Source organism: Desmodus rotundus, chromosome 5, assembly GCF_022682495.2.
Source record: "Desmodus rotundus isolate HL8 chromosome 5, HLdesRot8A.1, whole genome shotgun sequence".
NCBI lineage: Eukaryota > Metazoa > Chordata > Mammalia > Chiroptera > Phyllostomidae > Desmodus > Desmodus rotundus.
In genome coordinates this window covers 100,725,059-100,747,448 of record NC_071391.1, presented here as the reverse complement: position 1 = coordinate 100,747,448, position 22,390 = coordinate 100,725,059, and the positions used below count along the sequence as shown (strand labels likewise).

General features: G+C 44.4%; 1 protein-coding gene across 2 annotated transcripts in view; it reads right to left on the bottom strand.

Annotated features, from left to right (window-relative positions):
- Positions 1-3,727: 3,727 nt before the first annotated feature.
- VWA3B (von Willebrand factor A domain containing 3B) overlaps positions 3,728-22,390 on the bottom strand; it is a 163,320-nt gene continuing 144,657 nt past the window's right edge. For both annotated transcript variants that reach the window (XM_045204785.2, XM_053925321.1), the window contains exons 23-27: positions 21,381-21,492; positions 19,535-19,659; positions 17,546-17,683; positions 15,127-15,227; positions 3,728-4,810 (exon numbers count right to left, since the gene is read on the bottom strand). In XM_045204785.2, the coding sequence (XP_045060720.2) occupies positions 4,417-4,810; positions 15,127-15,227; positions 17,546-17,683; positions 19,535-19,659; positions 21,381-21,492 (870 nt within the window). In that variant the 3' untranslated portion in view covers positions 3,728-4,416. The remainder of the gene's footprint in view (positions 4,811-15,126; positions 15,228-17,545; positions 17,684-19,534; positions 19,660-21,380; positions 21,493-22,390) is intronic.

Below are 22,390 nucleotides of genomic sequence, written 5' to 3'. Positions count from 1 at the left end.
CAACTCCGTCTCTTAAGAGATTCCTTTCTGTTCTCTGCTTCTTTTTTTATTTTATTTTAAACAAGACTCTCTGGGTTCTTCCTTATACACGCATAATTAAATGATCAGCTGGAAATTAGAATAGAGTTTATACTCAAATTTTATGACTCTCTCTTATTGTGGTTTCTTGCTGACAGAATTTCTTCTTTAAATTTTCACTTCTTTTCCAGCCTTGAACTCTTCTCTCTGGTGTCTTTGGGCAGTCAGGTTGCATTTTTTAGAAAATCCTCACCCGAGGGTATATTTATTGATTTTACAGAGAGGGGAAGGGAGAAAGAAACACTGGTGTGGGAGAGAAACATCGATCAATTGCCTCCCATGTGAACCCAAACCCACAACCTAGGTATGCGCCCTGACTGGGGATCAAACCCACAGCCTTCTGGTGTAGAGTAAGATGCCCCAACCAACTGGACCACCTGGCCAGGGCTTCCAGCAGCAGTTCTTAGAGAATAAACTCTACATTCTATATGCTTTTGAACATTTCACTGTGTCTTTAAATGCTTGTCGATTTAAAAAATATTTTTTCGAGGTCTTAAAATTGCCGTTTGTGAAAGGACTTGCATTATTACCACGTTACATTGCCACATTGCCGCAAGGTCCCAAAATGTAGTTTTAATTTGCAGTTCTCCTACAATGAGCGAAATTAAACATCTTTTCATATTTTAAGTCTATTTTTTTATTTTGTGAATAGTTCATGTCTTTTGCCTGTTTTTCTGCCAGGTTTTTGTCATTCATCCCCTGAATTGATATGAGTTCTGTGTACTTTAAGGATGTCAGCCCTTTATGACGCCTTTATGTTAAATTCCCATGTGGATTTGGGTCTGTTTCTGGACTGTTCCATTTCACTGGTCTCTGTGTGTGTGCGTGTGTTAGCACCACATTATTTGAGGCAGTGAGATATTATAGTGTTTCATATGTCAGCTTATTTTATAAGTCAATTTTCATGGCTTTTCTTTTTCAGCATTTTCTAGTTATTTTCACATTTACTTTTTCATATGAACTTTACTATCAACTTTTCAAACCTCATGAAGTGTTTGCTGTTATTTTTATTGAGATTGTATCGTGTTTATAAATGGATCAGGGAGATAGAATACTGAGCCATCCTATCTAAAAATAAGAAATATTTAAGTCTACTTTTGTATTTTTCAGGAACAGTTTAACTTTTTTTTCATATTATTTTTACACATTTCTTGCTAACTTTATTCTAAGAAAAGTCGTTCATTTTTTATGGATTCCATATTTGTGAATTCACCTACTCATTAGTGTCTGTTTGTAACTGCGGAATCAATGCTGAAGGTATTTGCAGATAGGTGTGTGTTCTCGGTGTTAAAATGTGGCTTGCCTTTCTTCCTTCTTTCAGCTCTTAGGGGAAAACACTGTCCTTTCACTTAGTGGCACACTTACTGCCACGCTTTTCACGTTTCTGTACTTCTGTTGACTTCACTGCCGTCCAGCGTTTGTGTGAGCGAGAAGGCTGTGAGGTGAGCGGCAGAGAGGTTAGGTGTTAGATTGAGCTTCGTTCAGGCATGAGCAATAGTGCTGTTGGCCATGAGTTCTATGTTAATAAATCAACAACATAGATTAAACAAGGTGTCTTTAAACAGAAGCACACACAGAAGGTTGACTACTGATCAGCTGGCGGAAATGATGTGGCCAAACAGGAATCCAGCCCTGTTCTTCTCCTAAGCACAATGCTTCCATATCAGCTGAGTTTAGTGCTAGAAGGGCCTTTATAGAATATAACTGCCACAAATAATGGAAATCAACCCTATTTTATTTTATTTGTTGCTATTATAAGGCGAAAGATTTATACGATCTGAAGAGAAACCAGAGTATTGTTTGTTGCTATTATAAATGCGGTTTTCTCTATCAGTACAGCTTCTAGTTAATCATTGTCTGTGTACATGAAAGCTACTGAACTCTGCGTGTTGAATCTTGGTCCTGCCACTGCACTGAGCTATTGTTATCGTTTCAGTTGGCACCATCATAGATTCTTTCAGGTTTTCAGGTGTACTTTTTTGTCACATGCAATTATAATTTTACTTCTTCAATTCCATTTCCCTAATTAATTTTTTTGTCTAATTGTGTTGGTTATAACTCCTCCCCCTTTTATAAGGACAGTTTTTCATCTATGTGGAAGTGCACTGAGCTGATAATGGACTATGTCATTGATCCATAGACATCCCATAACTCCCTGCCTTGCTCAACAGTGCCTGAAGTTGAACTTAGAGGCACTGTTGACAACTCTGTTACTTGATGCATGGATCTTTTTTTATCACTCAAGTGGTCATCCAATCTCTTCTTGAACACCTGTGTCTTTTCTTTTGGTAAGAGCTTCTCTCTCTGTTTCAGGGAGTAACCTGGTACCCATTCCACATCGTTCTGTGTGGCTCTCAATCACTTCACCCCGATGCCCTGCCCTGGCTCATGATCCATGCTAATTTCATAGGGTGGCCATACAATCTGTACACATAGTTATTATTTTTTATAGGTTGAATCCCTTTTATTACTCCTGGCTTATGCTAAAGATGCACATTTATTCAGTGACAGTCCAACACGTGGATTACCTGCGGCAATGCTCACAGAAGCAGATGCTGCAGTCTAGAGGCTGTCTCACCTCGTTTGCTTCTCAGGGATTGCTGCCCATGTCAGTGTTTTGGAAGCTGTTGTTAAATACATATTATCACGTTCTTATTTGTTTCAGGTGGGGGAGGGCGACTCAGTTTTCTGTTATTCCACATTGGCTGGAAGCGCAAATACTCTGTAGTTATTGCAATTTCCCCCCGCACATCAACTGGGCATTATCAACAAAGGACAACACATTGAGCATATTACTTAATGTCACGGAGCATATCATGCTTTATAACATAACATTAATAAACTATTATTATGTATATTCATCCCTGCACCCCTCTGGAGATGGAGAATATCTGGGATGAAGGGGTGCAGATGGAGATGGAGATGGAGAAATGTAGAATAGAGAGAGAACGTGATCACCTTTCAAAAGTCTGAGGTCTCTCTGGAGCCTGGCACGATGTCAGCACTCCATTGCTTGTCGAGTCACCGATGAAGGAATGCAGGCTCGCATGAATGCACGCATGCATGAATGAATTACAGACACTGCAGGACTAGTTTCTGCCCTGCTCTACCATTCTCCACTGTGCAGACCCAACCTGGGCTCCAGAGCCTTCCTGCCTGGGAGAGACCCTGGGCTCTGGGCGGCAGCACACCTCCCACAACTCCCTGCCTTGTTCTGGATCATCTCCTCACTCCTTAACTCCTTCCTCACTGCATTCTACCTTCAGCTTAATGCTGAGTCCCTGTCCCTTTTCCTTCCACATTTTTGGAAATGGATTCCTCTTTAAATTTCTTTGGTTCCCTAGCTTTCAGAAATGTGAGCATAACTTTTAATGAGGTTGTGAATTTTAGAGTGTTAGAATGCTGTCCTAGCTTTTGCAAAAAGTATTCAATATAGTTATTATTATTATTAATCTGTATCCTGTTATTACCTAGCCCCAAAGCTATTATTGATTAGAAGTGACTTGAATGAGCTTTGTCATTTGTGAAATTAATAAAGCTAATTTTACTAAGAAATTAATTAATAGAGTTGAATACTTTTACATGTTATTGCTAAAATATGTTCAAGGAAAGCAGTAACACACAACCCAATGGTTTTGAAATGTTTCCAATGTAAGAGCTTTTATTCTGGTTCCACACTCAATAAGAGGTACCTAGAACAGACTACAGACAAAAATAATTAGGGAGGGGTACAAATCTCCAGAAAACAATAAATAGGGAATGTTCAGGCTTGCAGCTCTCATACAAGTTACTAGGTCTTAATTTCAGTCCTAACATTAAAAGATAAAATCTCTAATTCATATGAGAAAATCCACTTAAAACAAGACTTCAGGCTTGGATTATAATTAACTTCCAAAAAATTTGAAAATCCTACAACAGTAATCCATCAGGTTAAATTTCTAGGTGCAGAGAGTCTACCAGAAGACTGAGTGCTGTTTTGTAAGGCCAGGGAAAAGAACAGGATAAAAAATAGAAAAGCAAAGCCAATAAGCTCACACATGTAGGAGGTCCAGTTGGGGGTGGGTGGCAGGGAAGTATACCTTTGTTACAAACAGGGACAGCAGGGGTGGCATGGAGGAGGGCAGCCTTACCTTGCAGAGGGGCTAGGTCCACTGTGTCAAGGGGCTGAGGTCTGGGAAGCCCTGGAGGAATGCAGACTCTCTTAAACATAGCTGCTACTACACTGCTTTAAGGTTTCTCGGCGATGGTCCTGGCCCTTTGCTGCTGTGGGTGGCTCTAGGAGTGCAGACAGGGCTGCTCAGGTGGAGGTGTGGCAGCAGTAGTGAAGCTGGCTGACTCCTAAACCCCGGGCTGGGGACCTTTTCTGGGGAAGTGGATGTCGGTATTACTTAAGATATTAGAGTTTTTGCTATACTGGGACCAAAACTGGCCCAGAAACTGGGGAGTGATCTCATGTGCACTATTCTTGAGAGAGGTTTCAGGGTGTTCCAGAGATAAACGATGTCGTCCCCCTCCCACCTTGGTGTGTCTCTTGGGGAAGGACTCTTGGGACCTGTTGCCACGAGAAGGGTCGTCTGAGTCTGAGGATACCACTTCCAGGAGAGGCAGCCTCTTGGCAGGCTTCTTTTTCTTTCTTCTAGGGTTCTCCTGTCGCAGCTCTCGTAAATCTGTGGTGCCAGCTTCCTTGGTTGGCCTAGTAAGGAACGTTGAGTTCCTCATGTCCATGTTCTCCCTAGAGAGCAGAAATCATGGTTACCGTGGTCTTGACAACTGCTGTGTCTACAGAAAGATCCAAGCCAAGAGATAACATGTGTGGGCGAGGATGTGGAGAAAAGGGAACCCTTGTGCACTGTTGACGGGAATGTAAATTGGTGCAACTACTATGAAAAACAGTATGGAGGATTCTCCAAAAATTAAAAATAGAGCTACCATACAATCCAGCAATTCCACTACTGGGTATTTATCCAAAGAAAGTGGAATTACTATGTTGAAGAGATATCTGCTCTCCTATGTTCATTGAAGCATTATTCACAACAGCTAAGAAAATGGAAGTATCCATCAATGGATGAATGGATAAAGAAAATATAATATTTATATATAATGGAATATTACTTATCAGTAAAAAAGAAAGAAATCTTGCCATTTCTGACAACATTATTGGAACTTGAGGGTATTATGTGAAATATAATGAAATATATCAGAAAAAGACAAATAGTGTATGATCTCTCTCATACGTGAAAGCTCAAATAAGCCAGGCTCATAGAAACAGAGTAGAATGGTGGTTGCCAGGGCTGGGGGTGGAGGTGAGGGACATGGAGAGAGATTTGTCAAAGAGTACAAAAAAACAGAGAAAATATACTGGACAATTTATCCAGAAATGTCTTTCAAAGACGGCATCTTGGGAACACCCTGACCTCATGTTAGCCGTGCCATCATGGCACATTTTGGGAACTTGTCTTTTGCAGAGCTTTCAGGGTAAGTTAAGGACACTGGACGCCTGGTGGTAAAACACATTTTGTTCCTGTAATCAGTATCTGCCTGCTTGATCACCCAGCCTTCACTCTGAATAACTCTGACGATGACTGTTTCAGATCCTTTTGGAAATTGTCAAGAAAAATTAATAAGGTGGGAAAAGATTTTTAGTTATTTCTAAAGAGAAAAATTCCATTAATCAAATCCCTTTTCAAAGGATTAAGATTTACCACATGTTATACTTATCAAAGACTGGCTCAAACATCCTAGAGGTAATTTCCAAGAGAGATTAAAACATTGGTTTGATGATTTCATACCCATTAGGATAGCTATTATCAAAAAGAAAATAAAACCAAAAAATAACAAGTGTTGTCGAGGATATGGAGAAACTGGAACCCTTGTGCACTGTTGGTGGGAATGTAAAATGGTGCAGCTGCCCTGGAAAACAGTATGGCAGTCCCCCAAAATATTAAAAATAGAACTACCATATGATTCAGCAATTCCTCTTCTCATTATATACCCACAATGAGAGCAGGGACTGAAACAGATATCTGAACACCCATGTTCATAGCTGCAATATTCACAATAGCCAAAAGGTGAAAGCAACACAAGTGTTCATTGGCAGATAAATGGGTAAACAAAATATGATATACACATACAATGGAATAGTATCCAGCCTTTAAAAAGGAAGTCTAAAATAATCCAATTAAAAAATGGACAAAGGACCTGAACAAACACTTTTTCAAGGAGGACATACAGAGGGCCCAGAGACGTATGAAAAGATGCTCAGCATCACTAGCCATCAGAGAGATGCAAATTAAAACAACAATGAGTTACCACCTCACACTGGTCAGGATGGCCAACATAAACAAATCAACAAACAACAAGTGCTGGTGAGGTTGTGGAGAAAGGGAACCCTAGTGCACTGTTGGTGGGAATGCAGACTGGTGCAGCCACTGTGGAAAACAGTGTGGAATTTCCTCAGAAAACTAAAAATGGAACTGCCTTTTGACCCAGCTGCTCCACTGCTGGGATTATACCCTAAGAACCCTGAAACATCAATTCAAAAGAACCTATGCAACCCAATGTTCATAGCAGCACAATTGACAATTGCCAAGTGCTAGAAGCAACCTAGATGCCCATCAGTAAATGAGTGGATAAAAAAACTGTGGTACATTTACACACTGGAATACTTTGCAGCAGAAAGAAAGAAAGGAACTACCCTTCACAACAGCATGGATGGAACTGGAGAACATTATGCTAAGTGAAATGAGCCAGGCGGTAGAAGACAAATACCATATTATCTCACCTTTAAGTGGAATGTAATCAACAAAACAAACAAGCAAGCAAAATATAACCAGAGACATGGAAATCAAGAACAAATTGACAGTAACCAGAGGGGAGAGGGAGGGCATAATGGGCAAAAAAAGGGGAAGGGTCATCAAGGAACATGTATAAAGGACCCATGGAGGGTAGAGGGTGGGAGGTGGGGGTTGGTGGGGTGGAGGAGAGTGGTGGTAGGGAAATGGAGACAACTGTATTTGAACAACAATTAAAAAAAGAAAATCAAAAGATAAAAATAAGTAAATAATTAAAAGGGAAGTCTAGCATTGATATAAATAACATGGGTGAACCATGAGGGTATTCTGCTAAGTGAAATAAGCCAGTCACAAAGGGACACATAGTGTGTGATTCCACTTACATGAGGTCTCTAGAGTAGTCGAGTTCGTGGAGACAGAAAGTGAAATGGTGGTTGCTACGGCCTAGGGGTTAGGGGGACGGGGTGTTAGTGTTCAGTAGTCACGGAATTTCAGTTTGGGATAGTGAGAAAGTTCTGAAGAGGGGTAGCGGTGATGGTTGCACAATAATGTGAGTGGACTTAATGTCACTGAACCATATGCTTAAAATGATTAAAATGGTAAATTTTATGTTATGTTTGTGTATTTTACCATAATAAAAAATAAAGGCCTGAGCAATAGCAGTAGCATTGGAAAAAGGCTTCCCAGGAGGCCACCACCAAAATTACCCTTAAATGTAAGGCCAGCACTTGTATGGGTGTGTAGCTTCTGTGAGGCCAGGTTCTCAGAGACTCATCTAGAAATCACACTACCAGGTTGTAACTATCAGCCTGGTTCTTTGAAATCTAAAGTCTTATCCACCATATTGCCATCAATTATCCCTCAAATTGCTACCTCCCCCCAGAGCAGACTAGGATGATACATACGATTTCCCTTTCAGAGGTTCTTCTGTCTGTCTCACGGATTAGAATTCATCACAATCCAGTCTCTGACCTATAACCTCTCAGAGAGAATAGCAACAAGGAAGGAGGGGTGGGAAGTAGAGTTTTCAGGTATAGTGAAAGCACCCAAAGAGTGAGGTAGAGGAGAGGGCCCCAGGGAAAAGATCGATCTTGGAAGGAATCCAAGGAGAAGAGCAAGAAAGACTAAGAAGCAGTGTGTGTCTAGCCCTCAGCAGGGGGCTAGGTCACATATTATAAGTTATGGGCCACCTGAATAATTAAATTCCAAGCATGTGATCATGAAACACGAGGTATTCTTATCACGCAAAGATGCAAATAATATATTGTTAAGTGGAAAAAAGTTACAAAACAGAATCTATGTTAGTTTTCATTCTTGTTGTAAGATTGTGAACGTGTATGAGGGTGACTGGAAGCCTTTGCATCAGTCTGTTAATAGTTGCCCCAGGGAAATGGATTTCAGTAGAATTGATGCCTATTCACATTTAAAACATTTTTTTTGCAACTGTCAACAATGACAAAAAGAAACAAAAATTTTTATTTTGAGTAAAAAGAATCAACACAGAAAACACTCTCGAAGAATATATATCAAATATAAATGGTGATTACTTTTGAAATGTGAGACTATGGATGGTTTTTATATTCCTTTGCTTTTTGCTTTTTATTTCTAAATCATATTAACTATGCATTACTTTGGAATAGGAATAAAGCACTACAAGTTATCATGGAATAAAAAGCAGAATGGGATTTTGATTAAGGAACAGTGTTTACTACAACCAAGCAGAAGCTGCTCGTTCACCCTTTTATACTCTCCAGAATGACTGATGTTGACCAAGTTCAAGATATTCCATGAGGAAATGTCCTCTTATTGGGGGATGTGACAGCTCTGAGCCACCACCCATGCACCTCACTCACCTTGGCCCAGATCGCCTCCATGCCAAGGGGTAGGCGGCATGCTCCTACTGCCCACAGACATTCTCCATCAGCATGCTGGAAAGGCCCAGCTAGTGGCTTTCTTTTGACCTATCTCATAGTCAAACTGAGTTAATTTATGTGTCCTATTAATTATTTTAGGCCACAGATTTGGTTAAATAATGTGACGAATAGACCAACACTGTGTGGTGGGGGGAACCAGGTACGGTGCCTTTGTCACCTCTTCAGAAGCAGCTGGGTGCTTTGGGGAAGAGAGTGCGGACATCCACTCCACGCTCTCCTTGGGTCAAAACCCATCTCATTTGCTTGGTCCAGCATTGTCAGCTTGCCCATATTCTTGCTGGTTCTGAGGACTCATTTCTATTCTGCCCAAAGCCTGTGTACGTCAGCAAGGCATCTTAGAACAGAAAGAACAGGAGGACCTGTGGGGTAGGCACTGAACAGATGTTTGATGAGGGCCAGGTGGTCCCTGAGTTTTAACAATGGAAGGGGCAGGACATGGAGAGACGAAGAAAAGACTGTTGTCGTTCAAATTGCCACCACTGGCCCTCAGTGTTAAAGAATCTCTGGCTCTCTGTGTTCTCTCTTCCCAAAACAAAGGCACCACGGCACACTTTCTGAGAACAGGCAATGACATTTGTATCTCTGGATAGCAGGACACTCACAGACAGGGTTTATTGCTGAGTGCTTGTTTTTTAGGGCTGTGCTCTAGCATAAAGTGTGGCTCCCGATCTGACCAGATGGGACCGAGGAAGTAATAACATATAGAGGCTACATGATTTCAGATGCACAGCTCCTTCGAAGGGAAAAGCCATCAGTAGTGACAGGGAGAGATTACGGGAAGTGATTCCTCTCATGTAATGTCAGAGGAAGTGCTCAGTCTTGAAGTTTCAATAAATGACTTAATATCACTTTTGTCAATAAGACAATGTGAGGTCACACTACATGGAGAAAAGGGAGGAATGTTATACAATATGGGAAATATAATTTCCTTTGGGAAATACTCATAAATCCAAATAGCCTGATGGAAAATTACTGAACTACTCAAAGAAAGATAACGAGAGGGTAATATTTTGTGTAACAGGAATTGAAAACTGACCACAGACCCAAACAATCCATGTCAGAACCCTGGGAGAGGGTCTCCCCTCCCATGGACTCGTGCCCAGCCGTGCCCCCAAGATCATACAGCTGCAATCACACATCAGGGGGAGATCCTGGCCTTAGGGATCTCAGTGTCCAACAACCTTCTTCAGGTGTCCAGTGACTTTCCAGAGCACAGAGAAAATAATTAGTCTTATCTGGGTTTCCTGAGCTCATACTGAGAACTCTCCCTAAAGTGAGTCTTCTCAAACGGAAGCCTTGGAGGTAATGTGCCCAAGCCTGCCAAAGAGGAGAGGAGGATGGATTCCAGCTCTGCTGGGAAGGAATTCCAGACAGTCACATGACATCAGGTACATATTCAGCTCAGGCCTGACAGAGGTGCCCTGCCTGGAGGGGCACTTGGTTCCCAGCCTGTGGGAATACCGGAAGAATATGGAGTGGAGAATACTGGAAGCCAGAGCATCAGACCCACCAGGCGCACCCCCCTGCAGCAGCCAAGGCCACAGCCTTCTGATGTGAGCCAGGGGTGGTCAGGGAGAACTCAGGGCTGCGAATCCATGCCAAATGGGGGAAAATTCCTCCTGGTCCCCTGGCCTCTTGGAGTTATCGAGAAGACCACATGGGAGAAATTACATGGATGTTCTCTAAATGGAGAAAGTTATAGACAGGTTAGGTTATCTTTCCACTCAGAACAGACCTCACTGATGCCATGAAAGGCACTGAAGGGAAGGGAAGGCAGTCATTTCCCTCCATCAAATACACACCCTTCTCTCAGCTGTGCTGTCAGAGAATGCGATCATCATATGACAAAGGAAAGAGGAAATCCCTAACAGCCTCACACAATTTCACATTGCAAGTACAGTGATACTAAAACTCTCTGCTTTAACAACTACTGAAGAACTAAGAACTTAGCCAAATGGATAACACATTTTGCAAGCCAACCTTGCTAAAACATCTTCAGAAATTGAAAATCAAATGTCAAATTTTGAGGTGAAAATGAAAATTTGCATCAGCTCTGGCCATACTCAATTAATTTTGAACCCTTTGCCCTTCAAGGGCTTCCTTCCTGTCTTCACTGTGTACCACTGTCAGTTAGGAACCAGAAGAGGGGCCTGTAGAAAATACTCTCAGTTGCCCCAAATTGAAGGCCCCAAGAGGAAAGAAAAAGAGGGCAAAGGACTGACAGCTGGATGTCTGGCATCCTGGTCCACCTGCTGTTTGGGGCCATGTACCCCTTATCTTGCCAGTCCAAATGTATGGCTATAGTGAATTCGATATTTTAAAATTAAATTTAGTCAAATGATGTCCTACTGGAGTTGAAACCTACAGTGCATTTCTTTGATAAGCCCCAAAGAAAACACGAGGATTTTTAAATTTTTTAATGTTCTCTTTTGCCATAAAGGTATGAACACTTACTAAAGAATGGCCAAAGGGAGATGGCACATTGGTAAAGTGAGGAAGAGCTCCGGATGAGAAAGACCCACCAGAAGGAAATCCCAGTGTAGAAGCAAAACAAGACCTCTACCTTCTGTGTACTCACATCTGCCTGCTCTGATTATAGAAACAGACAGATTAAAGTTCGAATTTAGGAGGTTGGATGTGACCTCTGACTAGGATCATTAAGTGCCATTCCTTGCTGGCAGGTAGGCAGCTAGAGCAAAAAACAGTGGACATTACAATGTGGAGACCAGGGGATCAATCAACACTTCTGCTGCTTAAAGCCCTAGAAGCTAGGGGAGATAAATAGCAGCTCAGAGCTTTACATAAGGCCTGGAGTAGTACAATTAAAGGCACTTCTCAACATAGGAAGGATTCAAAGTTAATTCTAAAATAGTAATCGACGATGTTGAACTTAGTGAAAATGGTCAATTCCTAGACGCACCTATTCTTATTCCTTTATAATGTACTATAATTTGGATATCATACTGTTTGAGTAGGATTTTGAGAGTAACAGAAATATGCTATTATTTTAAATGAAAATATACTCATCTAGAAAAAGAGTGAAGCGTCGTAGTGTATCTTTTCAATAGTCACACCTAAGGAAAGGTCCTCTATCCCTCAAGGTACACTGATGGGCATCCACTAGGATTTGTTTGTTCATTGGTTCATTCTTCGAACAATCATTGGGCACATCTTGTGAGCAGAACCCTGGCAACCAGGATTTGGAAGGAGGGGAACGCGGTCCCTGCTTTCAAGGACTCATGCCCCAAAAAAGTGATGGTGATGGCAGTGCAGGCCCCACACAAGGGAAGATTCCTGCAAGGAAACCTCTCCAGAATGCAGGGGGCATCCACTAGAGGAGGTCTGGCATTCTGGAACACAGTAGAGTGGTGGTGATGCTCAAGTTCAATGCTGGACTTCTGGGAGGCCAAGGGCAAAGAATGGCACTCCAGGGAGGGAGTAATTAGCCTGTCCTGTGCCACCACACAGAACCCTGAGAAGCATTGGCATGGGGAAAAAACTATAAGCAGTTTGGTATAGCCAGTGGGTAGAGGTGTTTTGGGAGGTTGGTTGGGGGTGGCCAGGGAGCAGTGAGGCTAGGGAGGCAGGCCTGGTCCTCCAACAGGAGGCTAAGCCAGTGGGGGAAAGGCACAGAGGGGAGCTCTGAGTCATGTTGAAGTAGGGGTGGGGCCACGCAGATTTGTGCAGGAGGAAGCTTCCCCTCCTCAGGCCTCATGGGACAAGGCTAGGACTGTGGTGGGATGAGGCAGGAGGCAGGGCACTCAGGAAATAGGAGTGTCTGACCTAAGGCAGACAGGGTCCAACAGAGCTGAGAAATATTTACAAGTTAGGATCAATATAACCTGGAAACCAATGGGCATGGGAGATGAAGGACATAAGTAGAAGCCCAAGAGGACGACCAGATTTCTGCTTGGATGACTCTGTGGGTGGAATATGAACGAGACAGGGAAGGCGGAGGAGGGAGCAGCAGTTTATGAAGATTCACCAGGACTTCAGTATTAGGTATGCGGAGTCTGAGACTCAGCATCACAGGTGGGTGGCTGGAAACAATTTGATTCCCACCGAGTGCTAAGCTCCTGCTTTACACCAGGACTGGCAATGACCATCCCTAGTCTTTTTTTTTTCTTTTTAAATTTTTATTGTTATTCAATTACAGTTGTATGCCTTTTCTCCCCATCCCTCCACCCCACCCCAGCTGAACCCACCTCCCTCCCCCACCTCCACCCTCCCCCTTGATTTTGTCCATGTGTCCTTTATAGTAGTTCCTGTAATCCCCTCTCCCCACTGTCCCCACCCGACTCCCCCCTGGCTATTGTTAGATTGTTCTTAACTTCAATGTCTCTGGTTATTTTTGTTTGCTTTTTTCTTCTATTGATTATGTTCCAGTTAAAGGTGAGATCATATGGTATTTGTCCCTCACTGCCTGGCTTATTTCACTTAGCATAATGCTCTCCAGTTCCATCCATGCTGTTGCAAAGGGTATAAGCTCCTTCTTTCTCTCTGCTGCGTAGAATTCCATTGTGTAAATATACCATAGTTTTTGGATCCACTCGTTTGCTGATGGGCACTTAGGTTGCTTCCAGTACTTGGCTATTGTAAATTGTGCTGCTATGAACATTGGGGTGCACAGGTTCTTTTGGAGTGATGTTTCAGGGTTCTTAGGGTATAATCCCAGCAGCGGAATTGCTGGGTCAAAGGGCAGTTCCATTTTTAGTTTTCTGAGGAAATTCCATACTGTTTTCCACAGCGGCCTCACCAGTCTGCTCATCCCTAGTCTTCACACCACCCTAACCTTACAATGGGGAACAAACTCAGAGACATAAGCAACCTGCCCAGGGGCACACAAATAGGTGGGGGTGGGGCTGGGACACAACCCAGCACTTAGTTCCAAAGCCCTTTCCTGTGTTATCAAGGCTTCAAATCACAACTACCCCTCTCCCCACCCCCATCCCACCCCAGATGCTAGGGCACAGCAGCAGCCTGGGTTGGAGAGGGAGCTATGAGTTCCTTATTGTAAATGTAGTCCTGGAAGCAATGGGTGTGGGACCCAACAGGCAGGGAGGAAATCCAGAGAGAGGAGGAGCCTCAGGATGGGGTGTTTAGAGGAGAAGGAAGTGGTTGACCATCAAATATAACCGAGAAAGCAACCACAGTCCATGGGAACAGAGTTCATCAGTGTGAGCATGGGACAGGTCCTGAGTGGCCCCTTGGAAACAGTTTCTGCAGAGGGGTGGTGAGGGAGATGATACCCAAGGTTAGGGAGCAAATAGGAGGCAAGAGAGTGGAGACATGAGGGCTCAGACTGCACATATGCTTGGAAGTGATCACACTGCGAGACCCAGGGAGGTCTATCGTGTGTGTGCAGGGGTGCGTGCATGTGTGTAAATAGGGGAGGCAAACTTGGGTTTTCACTGAGGCGAAGGAATCGATGGAGAGGAGCTAAGGAGAGAAGAGAAGGACCCGGGCCACAGGGAGACACCTCCGAAGCCTGGTGAATACATCAGCTTTGGATGAGAAGACAAAAGGATACAGTTTCCAAAAGCCCAGATGAGGGAATAAGAAGTGAAGAGCGAACGTCCTATGGTTTATGAAGTACAAGGTGAGACCTTTGGGAGAACGACCTGCAAACTCCAAGTGAAGGTAGAGGGGATTTCCTGGATCCCTTTCCCAGCCCTCGCTCAAAATCCACCTTCGCCTCTGAGGTCATGGCTCTGACTCCAACCTTGATGCCCCTGGTTGGCCCCATGGACTGGGGGTTTTGCCTGCTCTCTAGGCCTCAGCTTATTCTTGTTGACTTTGCCTTTAACTCACTTTTCCAGCTTTAGCAATTGTACTGCCTCAGATGAAAATGTATTTACCCTCCTGTAGACCCTGGAAACCACCACCCACCCCACACACTCACCTGGGTACAGGCAAGCCAGGGCCAGCACCTCCCCCTCGGTCCCCAAGGGGACAGGCAGATGGGCGAGTGGCCCTAATTGCAACCTCATCTAACCTTTGCTTTACAGACTTCATTAGAAAGGCTTGAGTCCTTACAAATAAAAGGGGAGTGATCCCTTCATATTCACGACAGGAAGAATGCTTTTCTGAAAGGTGAGTAAAATAATGTTGGATTTGAGATTAGAGCCAGATGGACAAGTAACCAGGAGATAAAAGGTGTGACATTGAAGGAAGAACAATCATAGAACCGCATTTCAAGCAGGAAGTCGCCCCCTCTGCTTTTCTCCCCAAGTACTTAGAGATCATTAATCTCAACTCAGAACCTGATCAAAGGTGCAAAGATATAAATAAAACTCAGGGAGCAGAACGTTATGTCCACTTACACTTTTGGATCCTCCTGAACTGGGGGTGACTTTATGTGGGAGCAGGAGAGAGCATACTTGTTTTGGCTGATCTTAATAAGTGCGCTCCGAGGGCAAAATTCCTGTAATAATACCAAAGAGTTAATTCAATTTAAATCAGACATATCCACAAGTCAGATGTAATTTTATTCTAGCTCAACTCATTATGATAGCTATTAGCCATTACCCAATTCGGAGTGATATTTAAGAGTGCAGCTTAAATACAGAGCCTAGCTTGACAGTTATATGCTAACCAACAATCATCGTTGCGTCCTCTCTGTCATTTCTCTATATCCTGGATCACTTGCCAAGTCCATCCACATAAGACGTGGTGGGTGCAGACACACACGTGCTTTATATAACTGCTGTCCTATCTTTATTTTGGCCTTGGCCATCTCTTTCCTGGTCTTATAAACTATCACCGTCACCCCCTGATGAATGCCCCACCTTCAGCCCCATGAGCCCCCCAGCATCTTCATCAGAACTGTTTCCAGTGTCCATTCCCCTGCCCCCACAACCCTGACCATGCCACTCTGGTTTCCAGGGCCCCACTGCCCTGTGGGTAAATCCAAGGTCTTTCCTGGGCTCTGAGTTTCTTGCTCAGAGATGCTGAGTCAACTGCTTCATCTCTCCCCACACCCTGGGGACTGGCCTGAGGATGTCTCTTCAATTATCCCTTGATTTGCTTTCTCCTCTCTTGCCTGGTAGATACACCCAGAGCAGTGCCACCTGGCGCGCTTCCAGGCTGCCTCATGACTGTCATCCAAACAGCTCCAGAAAAGTCCATTTTTTTCTCAGGGCTTTTCCTGGGTTGAGAAGAAGGTACCTTTTCTCCCCCCTTGTTCTGTCAGATTGCATTTGGTGCCTCTGGACCCACTGGCTCTGATGGTCTTCACCCTTTGCCCTTAATCCTAGAATTCATTTCCCACAATGCCTTCCCTGGCGAATATCCTCACACTACAGTCAAGAACTGACTAGATATTTTTACTCTGTAGAGTAGGCAGTCAGACTCAGAGGTTCAGGGTACAGGCCGTGGAGCCAGGCGGCCTGTTCCGCACTCACCCTGTGTGCGCCGGAACCTCTCTGCTTCAGTTTCCTTATCTGAAAATGGGGTAATGACAGTTCCCACTTCACACGTTCTGAACTCTCAATTGCCCACTACGGGTAAAGCACTCGCATTAGTACCTGTGGCAGGTACTAGGTGCCTAATCAAGTTAGCCACTGTGATTTTATTTGCTCTTTTTTGCTCACCAGTCTATTTTCCAGACATTAAGTAGTCCATCCAAGTTAAGTGCTTTCCATTAGAGACATCATTTATTCTAATAATTTAAAAAGAAATTGAATTGTGAGAACCTTCCCTTCGTCAGCGCTGTGTCATGGTGCAGAGAGCACTAGGCCAAAGCTCCTGCATTTAAGGAGTTGGGAGGTTGGTGGGGAAGCCAGTGTGGGGAGAGGGCAGGACAGTGTGCAGGGGACCCTGAGGGCCTCAGCAGGAAGTCACAACTAGGTGGAATCTTTCAAGTGATAGGAGCACCCATGGCAAAAAGATGGGAAGGGCAGTCCAGGAAAAGTGACTGCCCAGGGCCCTAGGAAAGGCCACTGGGTTCGGGAGGCAGCCACACCTGGGGATGGGGGCCAAGTTCGCAGGGCAGCCCCGAAACGTGCTGGCGTCAAGCTGTTCGTTTTCTTTTCTCTTCTTCTTTTTAAAATTTTCAATTACAGTTTACATTCAGTATTATTTTACATTAGTTTCAGGTATACAGCATGGTGGTCAGACAATCTTATACTTTACACAGTGGTCCCCCAACATTTCCAGTAGCCCCGGCACCACACACAGTTACCACAATGTTATGGGCTGTAGTCCCTGTGCTATGCTTACGTCCCCAGAGCAGCACTTTCTTAGGTTGAGGAGACGTGTGTGTTGTGGGGACGGGGGCATCAGGCAGGCAAGTGATGTCATCAGATTAGTAAACTGATAAAGATTTCTTCTAAAACTTTTAGGAAAATGCACTGGGAGGACTGTCAGGGGAGCATAAGGCAGGGCCTTTCTGAGCAGCAGCAGGGAAGCAAGAGAGAGAGAGTGGAGCTGTAAGAACAGGAGGGACCCTGAAGAAGCCAAGTATCCCCCGGCCGTGAACACAGAGTAGGACCTACGAAGGCCATTTGATGGAGGAGTGGGAGGTGGGGATGGGAGGACATGGCTCTTTTAGTAAGGGCAGATTTATGTCGCAGAGTGGGCAGAATCCGGGTCGCAGCGGGATAGGCACAGCCAGGAAAATCATTTGTTCAAGACACCTGGCAGTGCCAGGAAAGAGCTGGGCGTGGCCCGCAGGAACAGCAGGGGTACAGAAGCCACTTCTGCCTTGGGACACAGTCCTTTCCCAAATGCAGTTCTACTTACTCTCCGGTTGTTACTCTTCAAAACTGTGTAGAATTTGTCTTCGGCCACATCCTGATTTGGAACTGCTATGACAATGGCAGGGACGTAGAAGTCAAATCCATTGGGGATCACAATTTTGGCAAATACATAGTCTCCAACCTGTAGGTCAGATCATGTTTCATAGTGTACATTTTGCTTATAGATGGCATAGACAACATTAATATAAGCTTGTTTTAAATACTCCAGGATTCTAAATTTCATATACATAATTTTTTTTGCTCAGAAAGTGAATAGTTCTAAAATTCTTTGTACTCATTGGTCCATACCTGGAATTTAGTGATGGGTTTGGGGAAGCCACATTGTATATACCAGTACTTTTTCACCCAACCTAGAGTCCCAGGAACTGCCAGCAAGATGGTGAGGGGTCTGGAAACACAGCCTGCCAAGACTGGATGAGGAAACCTGGAGTGTTTTGCGTGAAGACCAGAGAGATATGAACATGCCTTCGTGTACTGGAAGGGCTGTCACACAGACCCAGGAAAGGAGCAGGTTTGTTGAACATTGCTCTAAGCTCACAGCTGGACTCTGTTGGGAACCGCCCTGCCTGGTTTCAGAGACTGTAACACCCCATGGCTAAGGCTGAGTGAGAGACCTTGGGACCCTAAGCCACTAAGGAGACAATGCTTATCTCCCTGGCAGGAGCACCACCTCTGCCCACTTTACTTCACCCTGCCTGGCCCCCAGTGCATGACTGGTTAGACAATGACGGGTAAGATTCCTCAAGGGAGGGATGACCTAAGACAGGCATGGTCACAGGAGGCCCTCAGGGAAGGACTTGGGGGGCTATGGAGAAAGGGGTGATGGACCCTCACCCCTCAGCTTTGACATGGCCTGAGTCCTCATTTTGTCTGCAAAAAGTCTCCTGATCTCTTGGCTGCCTTACTTTCCCTGCTTGACCTAAGCCTGAAACAATGTTGGAGGTGAGTGAGGCCCTGTGCTGGAAAGGGTGGGTTCCCCAGGGCCATCACGCCTAAGAAAGAATGCATAAAATCCTGTGAAACCTGCTTTGCTAATACCCTATATTTAAATGATAAGGGTCCAAGCATGAAATGGGTTTGTTTCCCCAAAGTTTTATGGTCCTTTAGCTATCTGGCCCTGACTCAGAATAAGCCCTCAGAGTTCTTTGAATGTTATCTATTTGATTATTACTGCCTGACAATGATTGATGAGCTTTCCATATACCCCCTGTATTCCTATGCAAATTAAGCCAATAAAAGCCTGTCAAGGCAAGCGGCTGGGGCACTATCCCCTTGAGAGAGTGGCTGTGCCGTTCCTTTTCCTCCACAGGACTCTGTAGTCTGTGTGAATTTGTCTCGTCTCAGCCACAACGCCACAGACACTGCTTGCCGGTGACTGCGTCAGGACTCCATGGGTAAAAGTTACACAGAGAGAGGACACTTCTAGCAGAAAGGACACTTTGGGAAGGGACACACAGAGGCTGCCAGGCATTAGTCAGGAGAAAGTGCACTGACGTGCACCCTGGGTCGGGCCTGGGGAGGTGGGAACAGACAACCAGGTGACATGCTCTGAGTGTGCTCAGTGCTTTTCTCCTGGCTCACACTCTCCAAGAATCCACAGCAGTGGAGTTCTGGGGAGGTTTCTCTTTACTCTCTGCTTTGGTATCAAGGAAAGCATGACCTCTGTCCTTGTTTTAAATCTATGCTAATAGATCTAAACTCTTTTCCAGTTCCAGTTTCAAGAGCAGTAGCAGCTACAGCAACTCCTTCTCTGATCATCTACGATCTGTAAAGTGTTAGCCGATCAGGGCCATGAGCAAAGACATCTCCAGGTAAGGGGTCATGGGAACAGGGGCCATTGCTCTTCCTGTCCAAGTGGATGCCCTCAGCAGGGGCCCAACCAGAGCTCAGCAAAGGGCCCAACAGTAGCCGCATCATCCTCAGAGCACTGGGAATGGTGAAAAAGGACCCAAACAGGTGCTAGAGCAGGTACCTGGAGCAACGGGCAGGGCATGGCGCCCCCCACAGGCGTGATGAAGGAGATGGGCACGACCTTGGTGTCTCCGTACCTGAAGCCCACCAGTGCATGGGTGGGGCTTATGCACTTCTTCACAACGCCTGGAAGGAATCAAAGTTAAAGTGTGAAGACCAATAATGTCTGTTCCCTCAAGCTGGCCCCGTGCTGTTGCCTGGCCTAAATCGTAACACTTTGCCTGTCTAGATTAGTGCGCCCCCGACTTCTCCACCAGATAGCATTGCACAGCGTACGATGGGAAGGGGTGTGGGGAGTGCAGTGCTCGGGTCTGGGCTCCGCCGAGCCGGGTGGCCGGAGAAGGCGCACACGCTTATTCATCCAGGTCACTAACAGCCATCCTGACCGGGCATGTCATTCTTAGAAACAAATACCCTCTTTCTGGATACTTCCTACCTTCTGGTTCCCCTATTTATTTATTTTAGCCATGTCCCCTTCAATATCTAATGCTTAAATATTGAAAATCAATGCTTCGATACTGAAAATCAATGTTGTTAAATTGTGGAAGTGAAAAGGAAATGTGAACTCGCACCACTGGCTTTTTGTTAGTCTTAGGTAAATGCAGAGGTAACTAGGTCAAAGCACATCCCACAGCTTCCCTAAAATGTGCAGCCCAGCGTGGGGAGGACCCAGAGCTGGCTGCTTGTCGCTGCCGCCTTGGGAATCGAGGCAGGGATCCTGTCTGGCTCACTGCGCTCCAGGGTCTGTGTGCGTTATCTCCTTAAGGAGTAACCACATTGTTCAGAATGGACGCGACAAGCTGATGACCCGGCTTATCAGGTGCTGAGAGGCAAAGAGGTAGACACTTTTCCTCTATTTCCCCAGATGGCAGCAACAGGTCTTCAGCATTTTTTTTTTTTAATCATGCAGAGATGGTGCTGAGGAAAACTTTGAGCCCACTTACTTTTCTCTGGGATCCTGGCCAGTAAACTGATCCCAAGCCCTTAATCTAGCCATTTGCAATCCAGTCCTTTTCAGCATTTTCATTCAACCTCCGAATTTGCCTTGGACGCCTCCGCAAGGCACAAAATCAGAAGGCCAAGCAGGAGAGCCTCCTGTAATCACCTCCCAGCAAACCTAAGCCCCAGGGAAATGGTTTGCAGGCCGTGTGCTGGCAAAGAACAGTTCCATGCGTTGCTCTGTGAGCTCATCTCAAATGCTCAGACCCATGGTTACACTTCTGCAATCCACTCCAAAACACGTTCATCAAACGTCAAAGGAAATGCCCTGGCTGTCAGTTATACACATATGCCTACTGAAACCAACTCCTGCTGAAGCATTTTTCCTACTTAAAGAAGATTTAATTAAATATAACATTCTTCTTTTAACCCTGAGTCTAAGGAGGAAATCTGTCTAGAGACAGAGATTTTGAGACATCAACACAGAGGCAGTGCACCTACAATTCATCCTGTCCCTGACACAGCTTGCTGTCTTCCATCCTCGCTACCATCTCCGATAGGTGTCACTATCTTCTTATGGCCCAAGCCAGCGCCCTGGGTCACACCCCAACCCAGTCCTATCCTCTCTTCACACAGCGGGGGGACACCCTGTTTAAAACTTCAAGTGTGATTGTGTTCCTCCCTGCTTTCAATGTGGCTCCCCGATAAAATCCACACTTTTTAACATTAACACTTAATAAACAGCCCCACATTTCTGTACCTCTAAGAAGAGCCTCATTATTTTCTACCCTTCCTTTGCATTCTAGTAGCTATGAAATATCTGTGTTCTAGGGAAGCACAGTTTGAGAACCTCTGGTGTCCAATAACATATTGTTTAACAAAGAAATCTTACAAAATAATACATCTACCTGGGAAATAAAAGCCATTTTCATCACATCTTGCGATAACCTTCTGGCCTTTGAGGTGATCCAGTTTTTTGGATTTGATTTTCTTTGTTGAATTTCCTTGAAATTTCTGTTGCTGAAAGATAAAACATTAATAATTGATAGAAAAAGTCAATGCAGGCAGTGAATATCACATTAGGTGCCTCAGGGCTCTCCGTTGAGAACAGCGGGGCACACGTGCCAAGGGCACTGCTTCTGGGGAACCTCCTGCTCTCTGTTAGTGGGAAGTGGCTTTCAGCGCTGAACTGACCTGAGAACCCTGCCTACAGAAAGCGAGACAGGACTTGCTCTCTAAACCTAATCAAGTTTTGTTAAAACAAAAGAAAACCAAAAAAAGCCAGCATTTTTCAGATAATTTAAACAGAATTTAATATTTTAAATTTTAGAATTTTAGATTTAACAGAATTTTAACTTGTAGGGTTATCTATTAAAACATAATATCCAATATATCCACTGTATAATGTAAAATGCAACACACAAAGAAGCGAGACAATATGACCAGTTCTCAAGGCCCAAAGCAATCAATAGGTCAAAATGCTAAGATGACCCAGCTGTTGAAATAGCCAGATAAAGGCTTTAAATCAGCAATTGTAACCATAGCCCGTGATGTAAAAGTAAGAGCTTTTGAAGAGTGGCAATGTCTTTTATTGTTGTTCAAGTACAGTTGTCTCCACTTCCCCCTCCCCCCACTACTCCTCACCTCAGCCACTACCACCCCCACCCCTGGTCCCACCCTCCCTTGGTTTTGTCCATGAGTCCTTTATACATGTTCCTGAAAACCCTTCCCCCTTTGAAACAGAAACTATAAAAACAATGAAATGGAAATTTTAAAAGGAAATAATATAATATCTGGAAGGACTCAATAACAGAATTGATATGACAGGAGAGACATATCAATAGAAATTATTCAATCTGAAGAACACAGAGAAACAAAGATTTTAAAAATGAGCAAGGTCCTTCCTATTTCCGATAAT